At 46.5% G+C, this 23,182-nt stretch overlaps 1 protein-coding gene across 4 annotated transcripts in view; it reads left to right on the top strand.

Annotated features, from left to right (window-relative positions):
• GTF3C3 (general transcription factor IIIC subunit 3) overlaps positions 1–23,182 on the top strand; it is a 343,614-nt gene that overhangs the window by 287,096 nt on the left and 33,336 nt on the right. For all 4 annotated transcript variants that reach the window (XM_063936927.1, XM_063936928.1, XM_063936925.1 and 1 more), the window contains one exon: positions 8,963–9,087. In XM_063936927.1, coding sequence (XP_063792997.1) covers positions 8,963–9,087 — 125 coding nt within the window. The remainder of the gene's footprint in view (positions 1–8,962; positions 9,088–23,182) is intronic.

The following is a 23,182-nucleotide window of genomic DNA, read 5'->3' as shown; positions in this document are numbered from 1 at the left end:
GTGGACTTACCAGTTTGTGTACCTGTTTCCTTCAATCCCTCTCATTTCAAGAGTTCTAAAAAGACTCAAAAGGGAAAGAGTTCAGGCATTTCTAATTGTCCCAGATTGGCCTCGACGGGCCTGGTATGCGGACCTCCTGACCATGTCTCTGGAGGAACCCTGGCCTCTGCCGCTACTCAAGAACCTCCTTCAACAAGGGCCGTTCGTCTATCCAGACTTATTGCGGCTATGTTTGACGGCTTGGAAGTTGTGAGGGAGATCTTGACTAGAAAAGGTCTCCCATCCAAGGTTATTGCCACTAAGGTCCAGGCCCGTAAGGTGGTCACATCCAAACATTACCACCGTATCTGGAAGAAGTATGTCTCGTGGTGCGAGGGTAGAAAATATCCTCCTGCGGAATTTCGATTTGGCCGTTTTCTGCTTTTCCTGCAAACAGGTGTGGATAAAGGCCTACGGTTAGGCTCCATCAAAGTTCAGATTTCGTCCCTCTCTGTCTTCTTCCAGGAACAACTATTGGTACTGACAGAAGTACAGACTTACCTAAAGGGTGTTCTTCACATTCAGCCACCCTTTGTCCCACGGCTTCGTGGGATCTCAATGTGGTGTTGTCCTTTCTCCAGTCGGACTGGTTTGAACCCTTACACAGGGTAGACTTGAAATATCTGACGTGGAAGACAGTCATGTTGCTGGCTTTAGCCTCTGCAAGACGTGTATCAGAATTGGGGGCCTTATCCTGTAAGAGCCCATATTTGATATTTCCGAGGATTTCACGCTACCAAAATTGGTCATCCTGCTTCTAAGTAGTCCATTGCTCGTTGGCACAGGTTGACCATTCAACAAGCCTATTCTTCAGCAGCATTACCGTTGCCGAATTCTATCCAGGCCCACTCCACAAGGTCGGCGGGTTCTTCCTGGGCGGCTGCCCGTATTGTCTCAGCCTTACAGTTGTGCCGTGCAGCTACTTGGTCTGGTTCGAACACGTTTGTAAAGTTCTACAGGTTCGACACCTTGGCCAGAGTTGACCTTCAATTCGGTCAGGTGGTTTTGCAGGGATGTCAGCACTCTCCCACCCGTTCTGGGAGCTTTGGGACTACCCCATGGTACTAATGTCACCCCAGTATCCACTAGGACGTTAGAGAAAATAGGAATTTAATACCTACAGGTAATTCCTTTTCTCGTAGTCCGTAGTGGATACTGAGTGCTCGCCTCAGTGCTTCGAGCTCCTGCTTACCTGATTGTGTCTGCTGTTGCTGTCCCTGTTCTATGTTTGCGTTGCTATCCTTTATTATAGTAAGCGTTGCTTCCTCTGTTCTGGTTAGCTCTACTATCTTTGTTATTGTTGTGTGTTGGATCGTTGCCTCACCGCTTTTTGTATTTATATCCTTCTCTCACAGTATGTCCGTCTACTTGGGCACAGTTTTCCTAGACTGAGTCTGCAGGAGGGGCATAGAGGGGAGGAGACAGCACACACTATTTGATTTCTTAAAGTGCCAGGCTCCAATGGACCCGATCTATAACCCATGGTACTAATGTCACCCCAGTATCCACTATGGACTACGAGAAAAGGAATTACCGGTAGGTATTAAATTCCTATTTCTCTAACGTCCTAGTGGATGCTGGGGACTCCGTCAGGACCATGGGGATTAGCGGCTCCGCAGGAGACAGGGCACAAAAATAAAGCTTTAGGATCAGGTGGTGTGCACTGGCTCCTCCCCCTATGACCCTCCTCCAAGCCTCAGTTAGGTTTTTGTGCCCGTCCGAGCAGGGTGCAATCTAGGTGGCTCTCCTAAAGAGCTGCTTAGAAAAAGTTTTTAGGTTTTTTATTTTCAGTGAGTCCTGCTGGCAACAGGCTCACTGCATCGAGGGACTTAGGGGAGAGAAGTCAACTCACCTGCGTGCAGGATGGATTGGCTTCTTAGGCTACTGGACACCATTAGCTCCAGAGGGATCGAACACAGGCCCAGCCATGGAGTCCGGTCCCGGAGCCGCGCCGCCGACCCCCCTTGCAGATGCCGAAGATGGAAGAGGTCCAGAAGCAGGCGGCAGAAGACTTTTCAGTCTTCCTGAGGTAGCGCACAGCACTGCAGCTGTGCGCCATTGTTGTCAGCACACTTCACACAGCGGTCACGGAGGGTGCAGGGCGCTGGGGGGGCGCCCTGGGCAGCAATGTATAATACCTTTTTATGGCTAAAAAATACATCACATATAGCCCTTGAGGCTATATGGATGTATTTAACCCCTGCCAGATCTCACAAACTCCGGAGAAGAGCCCGCCGAAATAGGGGGCGGGGCTTATTCTCCTCAGCACACAGCGCCATTTTCCTGCTCAGCTCCGCTGTGAGGAAGGCTCCCAGGACTCTCCCCTGCACTGCACTACAGAAACAGGGTAAAACAGAGAGGGGGGGCACTTTTTTTGGCGATATTACTATATTTAAGCTGCTATAAGGATACAACACTTATATAGGGTTGTTCCCATATATATTATAGCGCTTGGGTGTGTGCTGGCAAACTCTCCCTCTGTCTCCCCAAAGGGCTAGTGGGGTCCTGTCTTCAATAGAGCATTCCCTGTGTGTCTGCTGTGTGTCGGTACGTGTGTGTCGACATGTATGAGGACGATGTTGGTGTGGAGGCAGAGCAATTGCCGGTAATGGTGATGTCACCCCCCAGGGAGTCGACACCGGAATGGATGGCTTTGTTTATGGAATTACGTGATAATGTCAGCACATTACAAAAATCAGTTGACGACATGAGACGGCCGGAAAACCAGTTAGTACCTGCCCAGGCGTCTCAGACACCGTCAGGGGCTGTAAAACGCCCTTTACCTCAGGCGGTCGACACAGACCCAGACACGGACACTGAATCTAGTGTCGACGGTGAAGAAACAAACGTATTTTCCAGTAGGGCCACACGTTATATGATCACGGCAATGAAGGAGGCTTTGCATATCTCTGATACTACAAGTACCACAAAAAGGGGTATTATGTGGGGGGTGAAAAAACTACCTGTAGTTTTTCCTGAATCAGAGGAATTGAATGATGTATGTGATGAAGCGTGGGTTAACCCAGATAGAAAAGTGCTAATTTCAAAAAAGTTATTGGCATTATACCCTTTCCCGCCAGAGGTTAGGGCGCGCTGGGAAACACCCCCTAAGGTGGATAAGGCGCTCACACGCTTATCAAAACAAGTGGCGTTACCGTCTCCTGATACGGCCGCCCTCAAGGATCCAGCTGATAGGAGGCTGGAAACTACCCTAAAAAGTATATACACACATACTGGTGTTATACTGCGACCAGCCATCGCCTCAGCCTGGATGTGCAGTGCTGGGGTGGTCTGGTTGGATTCCCTGACTGAAAATATTGATACCCTGGATAGGGACAGTATTTTACAGACTTTAGAGCAATTAAAGGATGCTTTTCTTTATATGCGAGATGCTCAGAGGGATATTTGCACTCTGGCATCGAGAGTAAGTGCGATGTCCATATCTGCCAGAAGAAGTTTATGGACACGACAGTGGTCAGGTGTGGCGGATTCCAAACGACATATGGAAGTATTGCCGTATAAAGGGGAGGAATTATTTGGCGTCGGTCTATCGGATTTGGTGGCCACGGCAACTGCCGGGAAATCCACCTTTTTACCTCAGACCCCCTCCCAACAGAAAAAGACACCGTCTTTTCAGCCGCAGTCCTTTCGGTCCTATAAGAAGCGGGCAAAAGGACAGTCATATCTGCCCCGAGGCAGAGGAAAGGGTAAGAGAGGGCAGCAAGCAGCTCCTTCCCAGGAACAGAAGCCCTCCGCGGGTTCTGCAAAGCCCTCAGCATGACGCTGGGGCTTTACAAGCGGACTCAGGAACGGTGGGGGGTCGACTCAAGAATTTCAGCGCGCAGTGGGCTTGCTCACAGGTGGACCCCTGGATCCTGCAGGTAGTATCTCAGGGTTACAGGTTGGAATTCGAGAAGTCTCCCCCTCGCCGGTTCCTAAAGTCTGCTTTGCCAACGTCTCCCTCAGACAGGGCGACGGTATTGGAAGCCATTCACAAGCTGTTTTCTCAGCAGGTGATAGTCAAGGTACCCCTCCTACAACAGGAAAAGGGGTATTACTCCACGCTATTTGTGGTACCGAAGCCGGACGGCTCGGTAAGACCTATTCTAAATCTGAAATCTTTGAACCTGTACATACAAAAATTCAAGTTCAAGATGGAATCACTCAGAGCAGTGATAGCGAATCTGGAAGAAGGGGACTTTATGGTGTCCCTGGACATAAAAGATGCTTACCTGCATGTCCCAATTTGCCCTTCACATCAAGGGTACCTCAGATTCGTGGTGCAAAACTGTCATTATCAGTTTCAGACGCTGCCGTTTGGATTGTCCACGGCACCTCGGGTCTTTACCAAGGTAATGGCCGAAATGATGATTCTTCTGCGAAGAAGAGGCGTATTAATTATCCCTTACTTGGACGATCTCCTGATAAGGGCAAGGTCCAGAGAACAGCTGGAGGACGGAGTAGCACTAACCCAAGTAGTGCTGCAACAACACGGGTGGATCCTGAATTTTCCAAAATCTCAGTTGACCCCGACAACACGTCTGCTGTTCCTGGGAATGATTCTGGACACGGTTCAGAAAAAGGTGTTTCTTCCGGAGGAGAAAGCCAAGGACTTATCCGAACTTGTCAGGAACCTCCTAAAACCAGGAAAAGTGTCTGTGCATCAATGCACAAGAGTCCTAGGAAAGATGGTGGCTTCTTACGAAGCAATCCCATTCGGCAGATTCCACGCACGAACTTTTCAGTGGTATCTGCTGGACAAATGGTCCGGATCGCATCTGCAGATGCATCAGCGGATAACCTTATCGCCACGGACAAGGGTGTCTCTTCTGTGGTGGTTGCAGAGTGCTCATCTGTTAGAAGGCCGCAGATTCGGCATACAGGACTGGGTCCTGGTGACCACGGATGCCAGTCTGAGAGGCTGGGGAGCGGTCACACAGGGAAGAAACTTCCAGGGAGTATGGTCAAGCCTGGAGATGTCTCTTCACATAAATATACTGGAGCTAAGAGCGATTTACAATGCTCTAAGCCTGGCAAAACCCCTGCTTCAGGGTCAGCCGGTGTTGATCCAGTCGGACAACATCACGGCAGTCGCCCACGTAAACAGACAGGGCGGCACAAGAAGCAGGAGAGCAATGGCAGAAGCTGCAAGGATTCTTCGCTGGGCGGAAGATCATGTGATAGCACTGTCAGCAGTGTTCATTCCGGGAGTGGACAACTGGGAAGCAGACTTCCTCAGCAGACACGATCTACACCCGGGAGAGTGGGGACTTCATCCAGAAGTCTTCCACATGATTGTGAACCGTTGGGAAAAACCAAAGGTGGATATGATGGCATCTCGCCTCAACAAAAAACTGGACAGGTATTGCGCCAGGTCAAGAGACCCTCAGGCAATAGCTGTGGACGCTCTGGTAACACCGTGGGTGTTCCAGTCAGTGTATGTGTTTCCTCCTCTGCCTCTCATACCCAAAGTACTGAGAATTATACGGCAAAGGGGAGTAAGAACGATACTCGTGGCTCCGGATTGGCCAAGAAGAACTTGGTACCCGGAACTTCAGGAGATGCTCACGGAAAATCCGTGGCCTCTACCTCTAAGACGGGACCTGATTCAGCAGGGACCGTGTCTATTCCAAGACTTACCGCGGCTGCGTTTGACGGCGTGGCGGTTGAACGCCGAATTCTAAGGGAAAAAGGCATTCCAGAAGAGGTCATTCCTACACTGGTTAAAGCCAGGAAGGAGGTGACTGCACAACATTATCACCGCATTTGGAGAAAATATGTTGCGTGGTGTGAGGCCAGGAAGGCCCCCACGGAGGAATTTCAATTGGGTCGATTCCTACATTTCCTGCAAACAGGATTGTCTATGGGCCTCAAGTTGGGGTCCATTAAGGTTCAAATTTCGGCCCTGTCGATTTTCTTCCAGAAAGAATTGGCTTCAGTTCCTGAAGTCCAGACTTTTGTAAAAGGAGTACTACATATACAGCCCCCGGTTGTGCCCCCAGTGGCTCCGTGGGACCTTAATGTAGTTTTGGATTTTCTCAAATCCCATTGGTTTGAGCCACTCAAATCGGCGGATTTGAAATATCTTACATGGAAAGTAACCATGCTACTGGCCCTGGCTTCAGCCAGGAGAGTGTCAGAATTGGCGGCTTTATCGTATAAAAGCCCATATCTGATTTTCCATTCGGACAGGGCAGAACTGCGGACGCGTCCTCAATTTCTGCCTAAGGTGGTGTCAGCGTTTCACCTGAACCAGCCTATTGTGGTGCCTGCGGCTACTAGCGATTTGGAGGATTCCAAGTTGCTGGACGTTGTCAGGGCATTGAAAATATATATTTCAAGGACGGCTGGAGTCAGAAAATCTGACTCGCTGTTTATACTATATGCACCCAACAAGCTGGGTGCTCCTGCTTCTAAGCAGACGATTGCTCGTTGGATTTGTAGCACAATTCAACTTGCACATTCTGTGGCAGGCCTGCCACAGCCTAAATCTGTCAAGGCCCATTCCACAAGGAAGGTGGGCTCATCCTGGGCGGCTGCCCGAGGGGTCTCGGCATTACAACTCTGCCGAGCAGCTACGTGGTCGGGGGAGAACACGTTTGTAAAATTCTACAAATTTGATACCCTGGCTAAAGAGGACCTGGAGTTCTCTCATTCGGTGCTGCAGAGTCATCTGCACTCTCCCGCCCGTTTGGGAGCTTTGGTATAATCCCCATGGTCCTGACGGAGTCCCCAGCATCCACTAGGACGTTAGAGAAAATAAGATTTTACTTACCGATAAATCTATTTCTCGTAGTCCGTAGTGGATGCTGGGCGCCCATCCCAAGTGCGGATTGTCTGCAATACTTGTACATAGTTATTGTTACAAAAAAATCGGGTTGTTCTTGTTGTGAGCCGTCTGTTCAGAGGCTCCTACGTTGTCATACTGTTAACTGGGTTCGGATCACAAGTTGTACGGTGTGATTGGTGTGGCTGGTATGAGTCTTACCCGGGATTCAAAATCCTTCCTTATTGTGTACGCTCGTCCGGGCACAGTATCCTAACTGAGGCTTGGAGGAGGGTCATAGGGGGAGGAGCCAGTGCACACCACCTGATCCTAAAGCTTTATTTTTGTGCCCTGTCTCCTGCGGAGCCGCTAATCCCCATGGTCCTGACGGAGTCCCCAGCATCCACTACGGACTACGAGAAATAGATTTATCGGTAAGTAAAATCTTATTTTTTTTATTTTATTTTATTTTTTAAGGAATTGCTCTCGATTGGTCGAGGACATTTCAGGCCATCCCCTCTATTAAATTACTGTTTCCATTAAATCACTGTTTACAACGGTCTTTATTTCTTCTTCTGCAGTTGTGACTACTCTGACTTATACTTCTGTAACCCCATGCCATTTTTAGGTGTAGCTGATGCATTGGTTATCTCTTTGTAATAATAATACAGGTTGAGTATCCCATATCCAAATATTCCGAAATACGGAATATTCCGAAATACAGACTTTTTTGAGTGAGAGTGAGATAGTGAAACCTGTGTTTTTTGATGGCTCAATGTACACAAACTTTGTTTAATACACAAAGTTATTAAAAATATTGTATTAAATGACATCCAGACTGTGTGTATAAGGTGTATATGAAACTTAAATGAATTGTGTGACTGTACACACACTTTGTTTAATGCACAAAGTTATAAAAAATATTGGCTTAAATGACCTTCAGGCTGTGTGTATAGGGTGTATATGTAACATAAATGTATTCTGTGCTTAGACTTAGGTCCCATCACCATAATATCTCATTATGGTATGCAATTATTCCAAAATACGGAAAAATCCGATATCCAAAATACCTCTGGTCCCAAGCATTTTGGATAAGGGATACTCAACCTGTAATAATGATCATGATGTAGCAATAATACATAGAGTCCTAAAACAGAACGTACAAATATCCACAGTATGTATACATCATTTTAATAAAACAATGGGCAACATGGTGGTGCAGTGGTTGGCTTGTGTGGTTGGCTTGCTGTCTCGCATCATTACAGTCTTGATTTTGATTCCCCCTAAGGATGCATCTAATTGTAGTTTGTATGTTCTTCCCATGTTTGCATGGGTGTCCCCCACAATCCCAAATTTTACAAGGCTGTTTGGCTTCAGATAAAAATTAACCCTAGTGTGTGTGTCCATGAGGTAGGGAATATAGATTGTAAGCTACTTTGGGACAAGGACTGATGTGACTGACTAAATATTCTCTGTAAAGCGCTGCAGAACGTGTGTGTGCTATATACAGTAAATAACTGTTAATAATTACTTAAATGGGATTTTTTGCACTTTGTGAAACCAGTAAGGAAAAAGAAGTAAACCCTTGATCCTTCACCATAAATTGACCACACCTACTGTATGTTGTAGGCACTTTGCAGAAAAAGTACAGTATCTAGTTACATAGGTTAATATCATCTTGTTTTCCAAGTTGGACAATTTTTGGGGTATTCTTAGTATTACTGCAGCCCAAATTATTGCTGTCCTAGCACTGAGAGTCAGTCATAGGCGTTTCTATAATGGGTTCCGTGTATGCAGTGCACACGGGCCCCTAGGTCTGGGGGGAGGGGGCACACCACACACACTGCACCCCTTTAGTATACTTACCCTTCTGGAGTCCCGCTGCGGCCATCTCAGAGTGATTTGCGCATGCGCACTGGAGATGTACCCGGGAACAAGGTGCGGTCGCCATGTTCCCGGAGTCCTGCACATGCACCGTAGTCTCTGCTGTTATGGCAGAGTTTACTAGCTCCTGGAGAGGAGGGGGCCCGCTACGGAGGCTGCACGCAGGTCCCCTCCTCTCTTAAAGAAGGCAGCCATGACCTGAATGACCATAACTGTGTTTCTAATGTCTATTACTGCATAATTTATAATGAATTCCTTTTTTTCACATTGTAGCTCAATATGTCCAAGCCTTTCGAATGAAACCTGATGACCCCATGCACAGTCTTTGTATTGGATTAACATTTGTTCATATGGCATCTCAGAAGTTTGTGTTAAAAAGGCATGCTCTGCTAGTACAGGTATGAACGAATACTGGCATTAACTTGTTGTTTTCGGGACAAGCTATACACTGTTTAACACATTTGCTGATGAGGAGGGGAGACCGAATTACCTAAATGTCCCCACAACTTCTCAGATCCTGGAGATGAAGGGGTTTGATGTCATCATGTTGGAGGCTGCAATGATATCTTTAAGCTCTGCCCTTTCCAACATAAACATCGCAAACATTTTTATAAGCAAGGAAATACGGGAAACAGAAAAGGTTTTGTAATCCCCTGCACTAGATATGTAACAGCAGCAAATATGATATCTTCCGGTGTTATCACCAAGAATAAACTAAATTACACAGTAAACAAAATGATACCACATGCGCTATAACAAATTGATGGGTGAAGATAATAGTTAACCACATACCCAGGGGTAAAGAAAGAAGGGAATTCCCTCTTTGAGATTATGTGACCTCTAAGAACTTATGTCATCAGCAGAGAACACCCTGTACTACACAAATTATCATGAAGTCCAGAGCTGGGGAATCTCTCTTCCACCCTGACTTCAATAAACTCAAGGGAACTTTACTTGAAAGAGGAGAGTCTCCTTGTTCAATTAATGTTGTCTTGTGGTTATTTATCACTGGTAATCGTCAGACAATGGGCCTAATTCAGACCTGATCGATGTGCTGCAAAATACACTGTCCTGCGATCAGATGTCCTCCAAGGGCGGTGCCTGGCGTAATATGTGTAAAGGGGGCTCTACCTGGTGTAATGTGTGTAAGTGGCGCTACTGTGTGGCGTAATTTGAATAATGGAGTCTATTGTGCAGCCTAATATGAATCTGTATTATTTTTTGGCCACGCCCCTTCCACACAAAGCCACATCCCTATATTTTTGGTGCATGGAGGGGGGGAGCTGCTATTTTGTGTGCAGCCCTCGAATACTGACAGGAAAGTATCAAGTGGCCCCTCAGCTGAAATAATTGCCCACCCCTGTGTTAGGCTATAGAGAGATAGGGGGGCTCTAATGCCCAGATCTCCTTGATCCTAGCATAAGTAAACACAGGGGGCCCCTCATATGGTGCAATAGGTTGCCTATTTTCTGAAAATAGTATTCTGCCGTATTGTTCCTTTATATTTTATGCGTTTCTTTCAAACAAATAAAATAAGGAAAGGATTATAATTTATAAGTGCAGATTTTATTATTACAGGAAGAATATACTGTTGTGGAATGGTGAATGGTGGACTGAAGCAATAATGACAACAACAAAAAAGTATATCTTGGCAGTGATAATATATTAAAAAAACAAAACAAACACACACACACACACTTGTATCTAGTTAACTTTTAAAACAGAATTTGTCAGCCGATAATAACCACAACATGCACTTACACACGAGGCTTAATTTTTGTTGGGTGCCAGTTAACTTACCATTTGTCAAAGTCGAAAAATATTGCAGAACACACATCACGTACAAACTGCACACACATGCCCACTGCGCGTGCACTTGTTCTTGTACGGCAGAGTTTGTGTACGCATGGAGAGCCATCAAAAACACTTTACATATTTAATCCAAATAGTGCACAATGTACACATAGTCTCCTTGCACCACATCAGAAAGTTATAGCTGTTTAAATGGTTGCAGAACAAAGGGATTCACCTTTACGGGATAAGAGGGGACAGACTAAGGTTATAAGGTACTATTTGGTATCCAGCTGTAGGGTAACATTCCGGTGTTGGTCTGCGGAAGATCGCATGTTCCTGCGGATAGTTATGTGCAGAAGCAGAATATAGATATAAACTGTATTTACTGTATATTATGTATGCGGCGGGAATCCAGAGGAGACCACCCACCAGAGCAGTTGAGAAAGACATCGCCCTACCTTTTCAAATCAACCTATGACCTCTCCTGTACTGTAAAAGTGCATTCCTGTGTCCAATGGACAAAGGGATTACAGTATCCATTGTATTGCTTTTGGAAGACTTGTATAAATAAAGCCTGCTGCAGCCCGGCCTGACACAAGACTCACAACGTTATCTATTTGATGACGGAGGACCGGAGCGGGAAGCGCACGCGAATATACTCACGTATGTACATTGACTGTAGCCATTATTCTGTTATATATTGTCATGTATTGTAGTGTATAATTTGTATTGTAAACCCCCTTTTAGAAATAATCCACTGTGGTGTCGGAACCCAGCGGTAAACTCACAATTGGTGTCGTGTGCTCATTGCCCTGCTAAGATTTAAAGTGTATTATTATTATTATTGCATTGCATTGCTGTCGAAGGTTTAAAGTGTATCTCTGGGTGTGTACGCTCTGTGAGTACTTTGTACCGTCTGCGCGGCGTGTGTATGCACAGTCCGTACACTGTACGGGACTCTGTACGCTAATAGCGTAAAAGGTGCGTAGAGTGTGAATTAAGTATAGCGGCCGCAGCGGCTAAAGGTTTAAAGTGTATTTAAGGTGTGTTTAAGGTATAGCTTTTATTCCTGTAAAGATAATCCGCTTTATCAATTGGGGGCATCGTCCAATTTTCCACATTTTTACTGCTTAACAGGTCACAAGCAGACATAATCTATCAGCATAAGGGTGGACAGGGATCCTACGTATCCTTTTCTTGGTCGGTGGATACACTGAAAACCCTACTTAATTGCTGATTAGATGGTGTCTGCTCTGTATGGTTTGTAGGGATGCTGGTAAGAACTCGTAAGGTAAGCAGAAAAAAAGCTATTTAAAATCTGTGAATTTATTTTTGGCGCCAAATGCGCACACAACAAAAGCGTACACCCATACCCTGTGCATACTCTCCCACATTGTTGCCATAACATTCAGATTACTAGATTCATAATATAAATATTAAGGAAGTAAGTGTAAAACACAAACGCAGTCTGGCCTAGTTATAAAGGTTTATACAGAAAAGAAACTGTGTGGCGTGTTAAGTGAGCGATTATAGTTAATATTGCTCACATTTTTTTTTTAATTCAACAATTTTTATTAGATTTTTTATAGAAAAACAAGAACAGGGAAGACCTTCATGATATAGACAAACCAAAAACCGGAGAAAAACCGGTATAGTTACAGTGTTTCAACATAAGGTATTTTTAAGTCACATCAGTGAAATCCACAAATACATACATAGTCGGTAGCTGTAAGCTTGGGTAAGAGGCAAAGGATGGACAATCTTAACCTACATGAGGTCTAGGAAATGATGAAGACAGTACCGGTGTGCGTCTCAACATAAGAAATCATCATATACCTAAGGCCAAGCACCCAGTTCTACCTGAGGATTTACAGAACATCAATATACCCGAGAGGTCAGTAAAGAAGACAGACAGGAGGAGGGGGAGGGGGGGGGGGAACAAATGGGGAAGACAATACAAGTATAATCAGCTCATGAGTGAGTGGCGTCCAAAGACATCTTAAGTAAGACTAGTTAAAAGGCATTTCAGGCATGTTTAGCCACTCTAACCAAAGAGAAGGTTCAGTACCTATATGGCATCAGACTGAACATACAGCGTGGGGTATTAAAATTAATATATTTACATTTCTAGGAAAAGAACAGGAGATCTCAAAGGAACAGTACATGGGCCTAAGTTGTCAAGAGGCTCTATCGATTTGTCTATATAGGTACCACATTGTGGTCTCAAAAAGTTTATAGATGAACGTTTGAATATCCGGGTCTAGAGTATCAATATACCTTTCCCACTTCCTGGCAAACCACCTGACCCCTAATTCAATATCAGGAAGAGTAGCACGCCTCTCAAAATAAATAATCCGGAGGGTCATGTGTTTCACAGCCATCAAAGAAGGGGCAGACGGTTTGATCCAATTGTTAAGAATTTGTTTCTTGGCTATTGTTAGGATAACAGAGAGTACCGGAACAATGTCCCTATCTTCAGGCCCAAGAGACCACTCCCTAAAATCAAGTAACAAACACGCCTTCGGGCGTTTTATTAACCGTAAGTTAAATACTGTGTTGAGATAAGCGACCACCTTGTACCAAAACTTAGATATTTTTCGGCAAGACCACATATTGTGGTACAAGGTGGCACTCTGCGCAGTACATTTGATGCAGCAGCCAGTGTCGTCTGGGACCATGTGTGCCCTCTGATTAGGTGCTATATATGCCCTTTGGAGCGTCTTCAAGTGTACCTCTTGCAAAGAGGCAGAGTGTAAGAACCTAAAAGTGGGTAAAATGTTATCTAGCAATTCAGCCCTCGATCCCATATTGGGGATATCTCTGGACCACGAGGACAACGTAGGGTCCCAGAGCCGGTCCCTATATGAGACCCTAAAGGTGTTTCTGAAGTAGCTGAGATGGTAAGGACAATCTTTAGTGAGCACCATTAAGGTGCGCAGCGGGTCTGTGGTAGCCTCAGAAATCATAGGATGAGACTGGGATTGAGCAAAATGTCTAGCCTGCAGGTACATAAAAAATTCTCGGTGGGAAATACCAAATTTTGTCTGGATATCAGAGAAAGAAAGCACTACATTGCCTCCTGGGTCGTATATGTCTCTAATAGCTGCGATCCCCTTTTCTCTCCAGCTCAAAAAATGTGTGTTATCAAGGCCAGGAAGGAAACATGGGTTACCCCAAAACGTAGTGTGAAGAGAGGTGTCAGGTTTTCTCTGTGCTTTGGTGTGTGTGGCCTGCCATGCTCGATATGTATGCCAAAATAAAATATTATGTTTTATCCCAGATGGGAGACGGGAGTTTGGGGTGTGTAAGAGTGCAGCAGGGGAGAAAGGATGGAATATGGCCAGTTCAAGTGTCAGGTTCGTAATGTCACGATCCGGGTATCTGGACGCCATTTCTTACCTATCAGATGCCTCCTAAGGCTGGCTCAGCGCTCCAGGACCGGATCCCATCTGTCATCCTGATGTGCACATTCCCGCATCCTCGCCTGTCTCTCTGGACGCAGTCACAGTAACGCCTTATACATCTGGCATGGCGTCTCCCGCGGCCTCCGCCGCCGTCCGTGAGCTTCTGCATTCAGAGTGGCGATTACGTCAGCCGCGGCCTCCGCTGTGTCCGCGTGGTTGGATGTGCATCTGTCAGCCTGGCGTCTCCTGTCTCCGGTGGCCGGCGCCGCCATTACTGTTTTCCAGACCACATGGATTACAATCCAAACTTCCCTCCAAGTGTCTGCATGGGCGCAGCCATCTTGGATTCTGTCAGCTGATCTTTCCCACCAATCCGTTGTCAGTATTATTAATTTGCATAATTGCCTAGCCAATGCCTTCCTTGCTGCAGGTATAAATAGGTTGTGCCTGAGCAAGGAAGGCGTCAGTGCTTTGGTTGTCAAACCTAGTTCCAGTTTGTCTCTCTTCTGTGAATGTCTTCCAGGTTCCAGCTCCTGTTTCCAGACTTCTGCTATAGAGACCCGCACCAGCATTCCATCTGCGGTGTAGCCTGACTCTCCGATCCATACTGGACTCACCTGTTTCCAGCTACAACATCACCTGCTTCCAGCTCAGCTTCCAGCAGTGTACAGCTTCTCTTAAAGGGCCGGTGTCCTTTCTGCAGTTTACCACTCTCCACCGGTATTATTATTTCTCCGCTCTCAAATTCTACATTTCATCTACATTGCATCGCTCTCAAGCTTTATTTATTATTTAACTGGTTCCAGCCAGTATCCACTCCGTGCCAACACCTGTCTGGTTCCAACCAGTACCCACAGCAGCATTTTATCTACAGCAGTCCAGCTTTCCCTGAAACACCAGCTGGTACGACCCTGGGCTTTCCTCATTGCTACAGTTGAGCCTGGTAAGGACTTTCCAACTTGCAGATAATAAGAACTGTCTCATACCACCAGAGCTCTGTGGCCCCTGCCACCCTGTAGTACCCAGGAACTGTATTATTATTTCTCTGCTGATTTTTATGTTACTTTTTACTGCTACTGTGATGCATGGAGTTTGTCATAAATAAATATCATTGACTTTTACTCAAGTTGTCGTGGTCACGCCTTCGGGCGGTTTCTCTTCATGTTACTTACATGTCCAGGGGTCTGATACAACCTCCCAGGTTCCGGTACATCTCAGCCCCTACAACTGAGGCTGCCTTCCGTCAGCTCAGGCCCTCAGTTGTGACAGTAAGCACTGACCTAATGAATCCAGCCGGAGACCAGGATCAAGCGGCCAGGCCGATGCAAGAACTGGCAGCCCGACTTGAACATCAGGAGGCTGCACAGGGCCACATCATCCACTGTCTCCAGGATCTCTCTACTCGGCTGGATGGGATTCAGACAACTCTCCGTGGATCAGGCGCATCTGGGGCGTCAACCACAGTGACTCCAACTATAACCCCACCCACCTTACCCGTTTCTGCTCCACGTCTTCATCTTCCAACGCCAGCAAAATTTGACGGATCTCCAAGACTCTGCAGGGGATTTCTCAACCAGTGTGAGATTCAGTTTGAGCTACAACCTGGCAATTTTCCCAGTGACCGTACAAAAATTGCCTACATCATCTCACTTCTCAGTGGCTCAGCCCTTGACTGGGCATCACCGTTATGGGAGAGGTCCGACACCCTGCTATCTTCTTACACTGCATTCGTGTCAACATTCAGGCGCATCTTCGACGAGCCAGGCCGGGTAACTTCAGCTTCGTCTGAGATTCTCCGTTTATGCCAGGGATCACATACTGTAGGACAATATCTTATACAGTTCCAGATCCTGGCATCTGAACTGGCATGGAACGACGAGGCCCTGTATGCTGCATTCTGGCATGGTTTATCCGAGCGTATTAAAGATGAGTTAGCTACCAGAGACTTACCCTCCAAGTTAGATGAGCTAATCTCACTTTGTACAAAAGTTGACTTACGTTTCAGAGAGAGAGCAACTGAGCGTGGAAGATCATCTGCTCCAAAATCTTCTGCTCCTCCTCCTCGCCAACTGTCACCAACTAAAGATGAACCCATGCAAATTGGCCGTTCCCGTTTAACTCCTGCTGAGCGCCGAAGACGTCTCTCTGAGTTTTTCTGTCTGTATTGTGCAGCCCCGTCTCACACTATTAATGCCTGTCCCAAACGTCCAGGACTCCAGACCCTAGCTCGCCAAGGAGAGGGCCGGCTAGGAGTAATGATCTCCTCTCCATCTCCTCAAGATTGTAATCTCCCAGTCTCGCTTCAAGTTGCTCAACGTTATCGGAACGTCATTGCCCTCCTTGATTCCGGAGCAGCTGGGAACTTTATTACCGAAGCCTATGTTAAACGGTGGTCCCTACCCACCGAGAGACTTCCTTCCTCCTTTTCCTTAACTGCCGTGGATGGCAGTAAAATTTTTGATACAGTTATTGCTCTAAGGACTCTACCAGTTCGTCTGAGAGTGGGAGTTCTTCATTCCGAACTTATTTCACTTTTAGTGATTCCAAGAGCCACACATCCTGTGGTCCTGGGCCTTCCATGGCTCCGTCTTCACAATCCTACAATTGATTGGATGACTACGCAAATTCTGGCATGGGGTCCCTCCTGTGCTGAGACATGTTTGTTTAAAGTGTTGCCTGTCTGTTCTTCCTCCCCCAGGTCGTCTGATGTTCCACCTCCTCCATATCAAGATTTCACGGATGTGTTCAGTAAAGCTTCTGCTGATATCCTTCCTCCTCATAGAGAATGGGACTGCCCGATTGATCTCGTTCCAGGGAAGGTTCCACCTCGAGGCCGAACTTATCCGTTGTCTCTGCCTGAGACGCATTCTATGGAGGAATACATTAAAGAGAACCTAGCAAAGGGGTTCATTCGACCTTCTTCTTCTCCAGCCGGCGCAGGCTTCTTTTTTGTAAAAAAGAAAGATGGTGGTCTGCGGCCATGCATCGACTACAGAGGTTTGAACGACATTACCATCAAGAACCGCTATCCTTTACCCTTGATTACTGAGCTCTTTGACAGAGTTAGCAGAGCTACCATCTTTACAAAGCTGGACCTGAGAGGTGCATACAATCTCATCCGGATCCGTGAGGGTGACGAGTGGAAGACCGCATTTAACACCCGTGACGGACATTATGAGTACCTCGTCATGCCCTTCGGATTGAGCAATGCTCCAGCTGTCTTCCAGCATTTCGTCAATGAGATTTTCAGAGACATTCTATACCGTCATGTCGTGGTCTATCTAGATGATATCCTCATTTTTGCCAACAATTTAGAGGAACATCGTTTTTGGGTAAAGGAGGTTCTGTCCCGTCTCCGTGTCAATCATCTCTATTGCAAATTAGAGAAATGCGTCTTTGAAGTCAAGTCCATTCCGTTTCTAGGGTACATTGTGTCCGGTTCCGGACTAGAGATGGATCCTGAGAAACTACAAGCAATCCAGAATTGGCCGGTACCCTTAACCCTCAAAGGGGTCCAGAGGTTCTTAGGGTTCGCCAATTATTACCGAAAGTTTATACGAGACTTTTCCACCATTGTGGCGCCTATTACTGCTTTCACCAAGAAGGGTGCTAACCCGTCCAAGTGGTCTGAAGAAGCCATGCAAGCTTTTCATCTTTTAAAACAGAGGTTCATCTCTGCGCCTGTCCTGAAACAGCCTGACATCGACTCTCCTTTCATCTTAGAGGTGGATGCCTCCTCCGTTGGAGTAGGAGCGGTGTTATCTCAGAGGGCTAAAGATGGCCATTTACATCCTTGCAGTTTCTTCTCACGGAAGTTCTCCCCAGCGGAGCGCAACTATGCCATTGGCGACCAGGAGTTGCTAGCCATCAAGCTCGCTCTAGAGGAATGGAGATATCTGTTGGAGGGAGCTTCTCATTCAATCACCATCCTTACAGACCACAAGAACCTTCTATATCTGAAAGGCGCACAATGTCTCAACCCTCGTCAGGCCAGATGGGCACTTTTCTTTTCCAGGTTCGACTTTAAACTCCAGTTCTGTCCGGGCTCTCAGAATCGCAAGGCCGATGCCCTTTCCCGCTCATGGGAGCAAGAAAATGAGTCAGAGTCTTCAGACAAGCATCCTATTATAAATCCGTTGGCATTCTCCACGGTAGGGATGGACTCTACGCCCCCATCAGGGAAAAGTTTTGTGAAGCCGACACTAAGGAAGAAGCTCATGCATTGGGCCCATGCTTCCCGCTTTGCCGGACATACAGGTATCCAAAAAACCCTGGAGTTTATCTCTAGGTCCTATTGGTGGCCAACTCTGAAAAAGGACGTTTTGGAGTTTATTGCATCTTGCCCAAAGTGTGCCCAACATAAAGTATCCCGCCAGTCGCCTGCGGGGCAACTGGTTCCACTATCTGTTCCCCGTCGACCATGGACCCATTTGTCGATGGATTTTATTACAGATTTGCCCATGTGCAACAAGTTCAATACCATCTGGGTGGTAGTTGACCGGTTCACCAAGATGGCACACTTCATTCCTCTCACCGGTCTTCCGTCAGCTTCCAAGTTGGCTCAAGTATTTATACAAGAGATCTTCCGACTCCACGGTCTTCCAGAAGAAATTATCTCAGATCGAGGAGTTCAATTCACAGCCAAATTCTGGCGAAGTTTATGTCAAGTCCTCCAAGTCAAGCTAAAGTTTTCCACGGCTTACCATCCTCAGACCAATGGTCAAACTGAGAGGGTGAATCAGGACTTGGAGTCCTTCCTCCGCATCTATGTGTCCTCCTCTCAAGATGACTGGGTTCAATTACTTCCCTGGGCCGAGTTCTGTCATAACAACCAGTATCATTCTTCATCTTCTTCAACACCATTCTTCACCAACTTTGGATTCCACCCTAAAGTCCCTGAGTTCCAACTGCTTCCAGCAACTTCTGTTCCCGCAGTGGATATCACCTTGCATCAGTTTGCCAATATCTGGAAGAGTGTACGATCAGCTCTGCTCAAGGCATCGTTCAGGTACAAGAAGTTTGCGGATAAGAAGCGTCGAGCAGTTCCTGCTCTCAAGGTGGGTGATCGGGTATGGTTATCCACGAAGAATTTGAGGTTGAGAGTTCCCAGTATGAAGTTTGCACCTCGCTTCATCGGTCCTTTTAAAATTGATCAAGTCATCAATCCTGTTGCTTACAGACTCCAGTTACCTCCTTTCTTAAAAATACCCAGGACATTCCATGTTTCCCTGTTGAAACCGCTAATCTTGAATCGGTTTCATTCCTCACTTCCTCCAACTCCGAAAGTCCAAACTCAACGAGGCGTTGAGTATGAAGTGGCCAAGATCCTGGACTCACGTCACCGTTACGGTCAACTTCAGTATCTTATTGACTGGAAGGGTTATGGCCCTGAGGAACGTTCATGGACCAATGCTTCTGATGTCCATGCTCCAGCCTTGGTCCGGAGATTCCATTCCAAGTTTCCTCAAAAGCCAAAGAAGTGTCCTGGGGCCACTCCTAAAGGGGGGGGTGCTGTCACGATCTGGGTATCTGGACGCCATTTCTTACCTATCAGATGCCTCCTAAGGCTGGCTCAGCGCCCCAGGACCGGATCCCATCTGTCATCCTGATGTGCACATTCCCGCATCCTCGCCTGTCTCTCTGGACGCAGTCACAGTAACGCCTTATACATCTGGCATGGCGTCTCCCGCGGCCTCCGCCGCCGTCCCTGAGCTTCTGCATTCAGAGTGGCGATTACGTCAGCCGCGGCCTCCGCTGTGTCCGCGTGGTTGGATGTGCATCTGTCAGCCTGGCGTCTCCTGTCTCCGGTGGCCGGTGCCGCCATTACTGTTTTCCAGACCACATGGATTACAATCCAAACTTCCCTCCAAGTGTCTGCATGGGCGCAGCCATCTTGGATTCTGTCAGCTGATCTTTCCCACCAATCCGTTGTCAGTATTATTAATTTGCATAATTGCCTAGCCAATGCCTTCCTTGCTGCAGGTATAAATAGGTTGTGCCTGAGCAAGGAAGGCGTCAGTGCTTTGGTTGTCAAACCTAGTTCCAGTTTGTCTCTCTTCTGTGAATGTCTTCCAGGTTCCAGCTCCTGTTTCCAGACTTCTGCTATAGAGACCCGCACCAGCATTCCATCTGCGGTGTAGCCTGACTCTCCGATCCATACTGGACTCACCTGTTTCCAGCTACAACATCACCTGCTTCCAGCTCAGCTTCCAGCAGTGTACAGCTTCTCTTAAAGGGCCGGTGTCCTTTCTGCAGTTTACCACTCTCCACCGGTATTATTATTTCTCCGCTCTCAAATTCTACATTTCATCTACATTGCATCGCTCTCAAGCTTTATTTATTATTTAACTGGTTCCAGCCAGTATCCACTCCGTGCCAACACCTGTCTGGTTCCAACCAGTACCCACAGCAGCATTTTATCTACAGCAGTCCAGCTTTCCCTGGAACACCAGCTGGTACGACCCTGGGCTTTCCTCATTGCTACAGTTGAGCCTGGTAAGGACTTTCCAACTTGCAGATAATAAGAACTGTCTCATACCACCAGAGCTCTGTGGCCCCTGCCACCCTGTAGTACCCAGGAACTGTATTATTATTTCTCTGCTGATTTTTATGTTACTTTTTACTGCTACTGTGATGCATGGAGTTTGTCATAAATAAATATCATTGACTTTTACTCAAGTTGTCGTGGTCACGCCTTCGGGCGGTTTCTCTTCATGTTACTTACATGTCCAGGGGTCTGATACAACCTCCCAGGTTCCGGTACATCTCAGCCCCTACAACTGAGGCTGCCTTCCGTCAGCTCAGGCCCTCAGTTGTGACACGTAAATACTGATCTGCCCCAAAGCCAGTCTGTGATATACCTGTACATTGCTGCTCTGCTAAATAGGACAGGATCCGGGATTCCCATACCTCCCTCTTCACGTAATAGCTGTAATCTAGCGTAGGGGACCCTTGGTCGTATTCCGGCCCAAAGAAATCTAGTGAAACATTGTTTAAGGAAAAGGACATCTTTCTCAACGAGGGCAATAGGGAGCATAAGCAGAAAATAAGCAATCTTGGGAAAGATCACAGATTTAATAACTTCTGCGCGACCCATAAGAGATAGGGGCAGAGACGCCCAGTCAGTAAGTATTTTAGACACTTTGGACAAAATAGGCCCAAAATTAATTGCATATAGATCCGGGAGGGAAGTAGGGATCTGAACTCCTAAATATTTAAGACTATCTCGGGTCACTGGAAATCGGGACAGGACCGGGTGTAATGGAAAGAGGGAAGAGTCCCCTGAAAGGAGGAGAAGCTCGGATTTAGATATATTAATCTTGTATCCCGCAAAGGAACCAAATTGTTCAATCAGGGTGACAATCGCAGGGATGGACGTATCCGGATGAGAAATAAATAGAAGCATGTCGTCGGCATACAGTGATAATTTAACCGTGGTGTCCATGATTTTTATGCCTGTAAAGTCGGAAGAATTTCTCAGGGAAACAGCTAAGGGTTCTAAAGCTAAGGCAAACAATAAAGGTGACAAGGGGCAGCCCTGTCGTGTGCCACTCTGGATAAGGAAAGGGGAAGAGAGAATATTATTTCCTAAAACTTGAGTGGAGGGAGATTCATAAAGCCGGGAATTTAAGAGAGACAAAGTCTTCAGGTGCACCAAAGCGATGGAGCGTTTCATACAAATGGTCCCAAGTGACCAGGTCGAACGCCTTTTCGGCATCAATGGATAATAGTACATTAGTGTCAGTGGGCTTGGAGAGCTGGAAGGCCTGCATAACAGTCAAGACCTTTCGGATATTGCTCACTGATTGCCGACCCCAGATAAATCCAGTCTGGTCAGTATGCACTATATCAGGGACTATGAACTTGAGTCTATTAGAGAGGATTTTAGTGAATAATTTATAATCCGTGTTTAAAAGGGAGATCGGACGATAAGAACTGGGAGACTCCGGATCCCGGCCAGACTTCGGTATAACCTTTATGACGGCTGAATTAAAATATTGGGGCAAGGAAGCACCATGCATACAAGAACTAAATAAGACAGAGAGAGGTTCGCTCAGTCTAGTAGATAGAATTTTATAGTAGTCATTGGCGAAGCCGTCAGGGCCCGGAGTCTTCCCAGTCCTCAGCCCAGCTATTGCTAGAGAAACTTCTTCAGTGGTGATAGGTGCAAGAAGAGAGGTACAGTGCAACTCTGACATTTGAGGCAGATCAGTAGAAGACCAAAAGCTAGACTTGTGTGACTGGTTAATAGGAGGACGTGAATACAGTGTGGTATAAAAAGACTGTAGCACCTCAGCAATCTCTGTCCCCACCTTGGGTGATCAGAGAGTGAATGACCACTTTAGGGTGTCTGCCTTTTAACAAACGTGATAACAGTTTGCCAGACTTGTTGCCATATCTGTAAATGCTACAGTCCCTTGAAAATGAATATTTCGCTTCCATTTGAGAAAGGAGGGTATCAAACAGTGTTTTTTGTGTAAGGTATCGTTCTCTAGTAGAAGGGGAGGGGGAGGATTTAAATTCCTGGAAAGAGTGAGTAAGGGCCGCCTGGGTTTCCAAGTATTGTGAATTTAAATCTAAATCCCTTTTTTTGCTATAGGAAATAATGTGTCCCCGTATAACTGATTTTGATGCCTGCCAGAAAAGAGCAGGATCATCGCTCAGAGTTTCTCCATTGTGCGTATGATAATCCAGCCACGCTGCATCTAATGAGGAGCGGAATTTCAGAGAGCCACTTAAATGAGAAGGGAAGTGCCAGGAGCGAAAAGGGGATTTTTCTGAGAGGAGCATCAATTTCATCCAGCATAAAGCATGGTCTGAAATACAGATATCCTCAATTTTAGAGTCAGCCACTTTTGAGAAAAGGGAGTCAGATAACAGCAGATAATCAATCCTCGAGAACGTGTGGTGCGCAGCTGAGAGACATGTAAATTCCCTTTCTAATGGGTAGGACAACTGCGAGCAGATATAGGGGATACCAATACGTGGTAACGAGGGGGGAACGCGAGGGGGAGGGGATTTATCCATGGTTGAAGAAGAATATAGATTAAAATCTCCGCCCAGGATTATGGGAATTTCAGAGTAACTTAGTAGCTTAGTGACCATGTTCGTGTAAAATTGCTTAGAGTACTGATTGGGAGCATGGATATTACAGAGTAGGAACCTGGATGTATACAATGTGACCTCTGCCAGTACATACCGACCATGAGTGTCATCTAAAATTGCTTGGACAGAGATAGGGACCATGTGTCTTGCTAATATAATCACTCCCCTAGCCTTAGAAGAGAAGGAGGAA

Source organism: Pseudophryne corroboree, chromosome 8 (assembly GCF_028390025.1).
Source record: "Pseudophryne corroboree isolate aPseCor3 chromosome 8, aPseCor3.hap2, whole genome shotgun sequence".
Classification (NCBI taxonomy): domain Eukaryota; kingdom Metazoa; phylum Chordata; class Amphibia; order Anura; family Myobatrachidae; genus Pseudophryne; species Pseudophryne corroboree.
The sequence above is the reverse complement of the archived record's forward strand: the minus strand, read 5'-3'. Positions and strand labels throughout refer to the sequence as shown.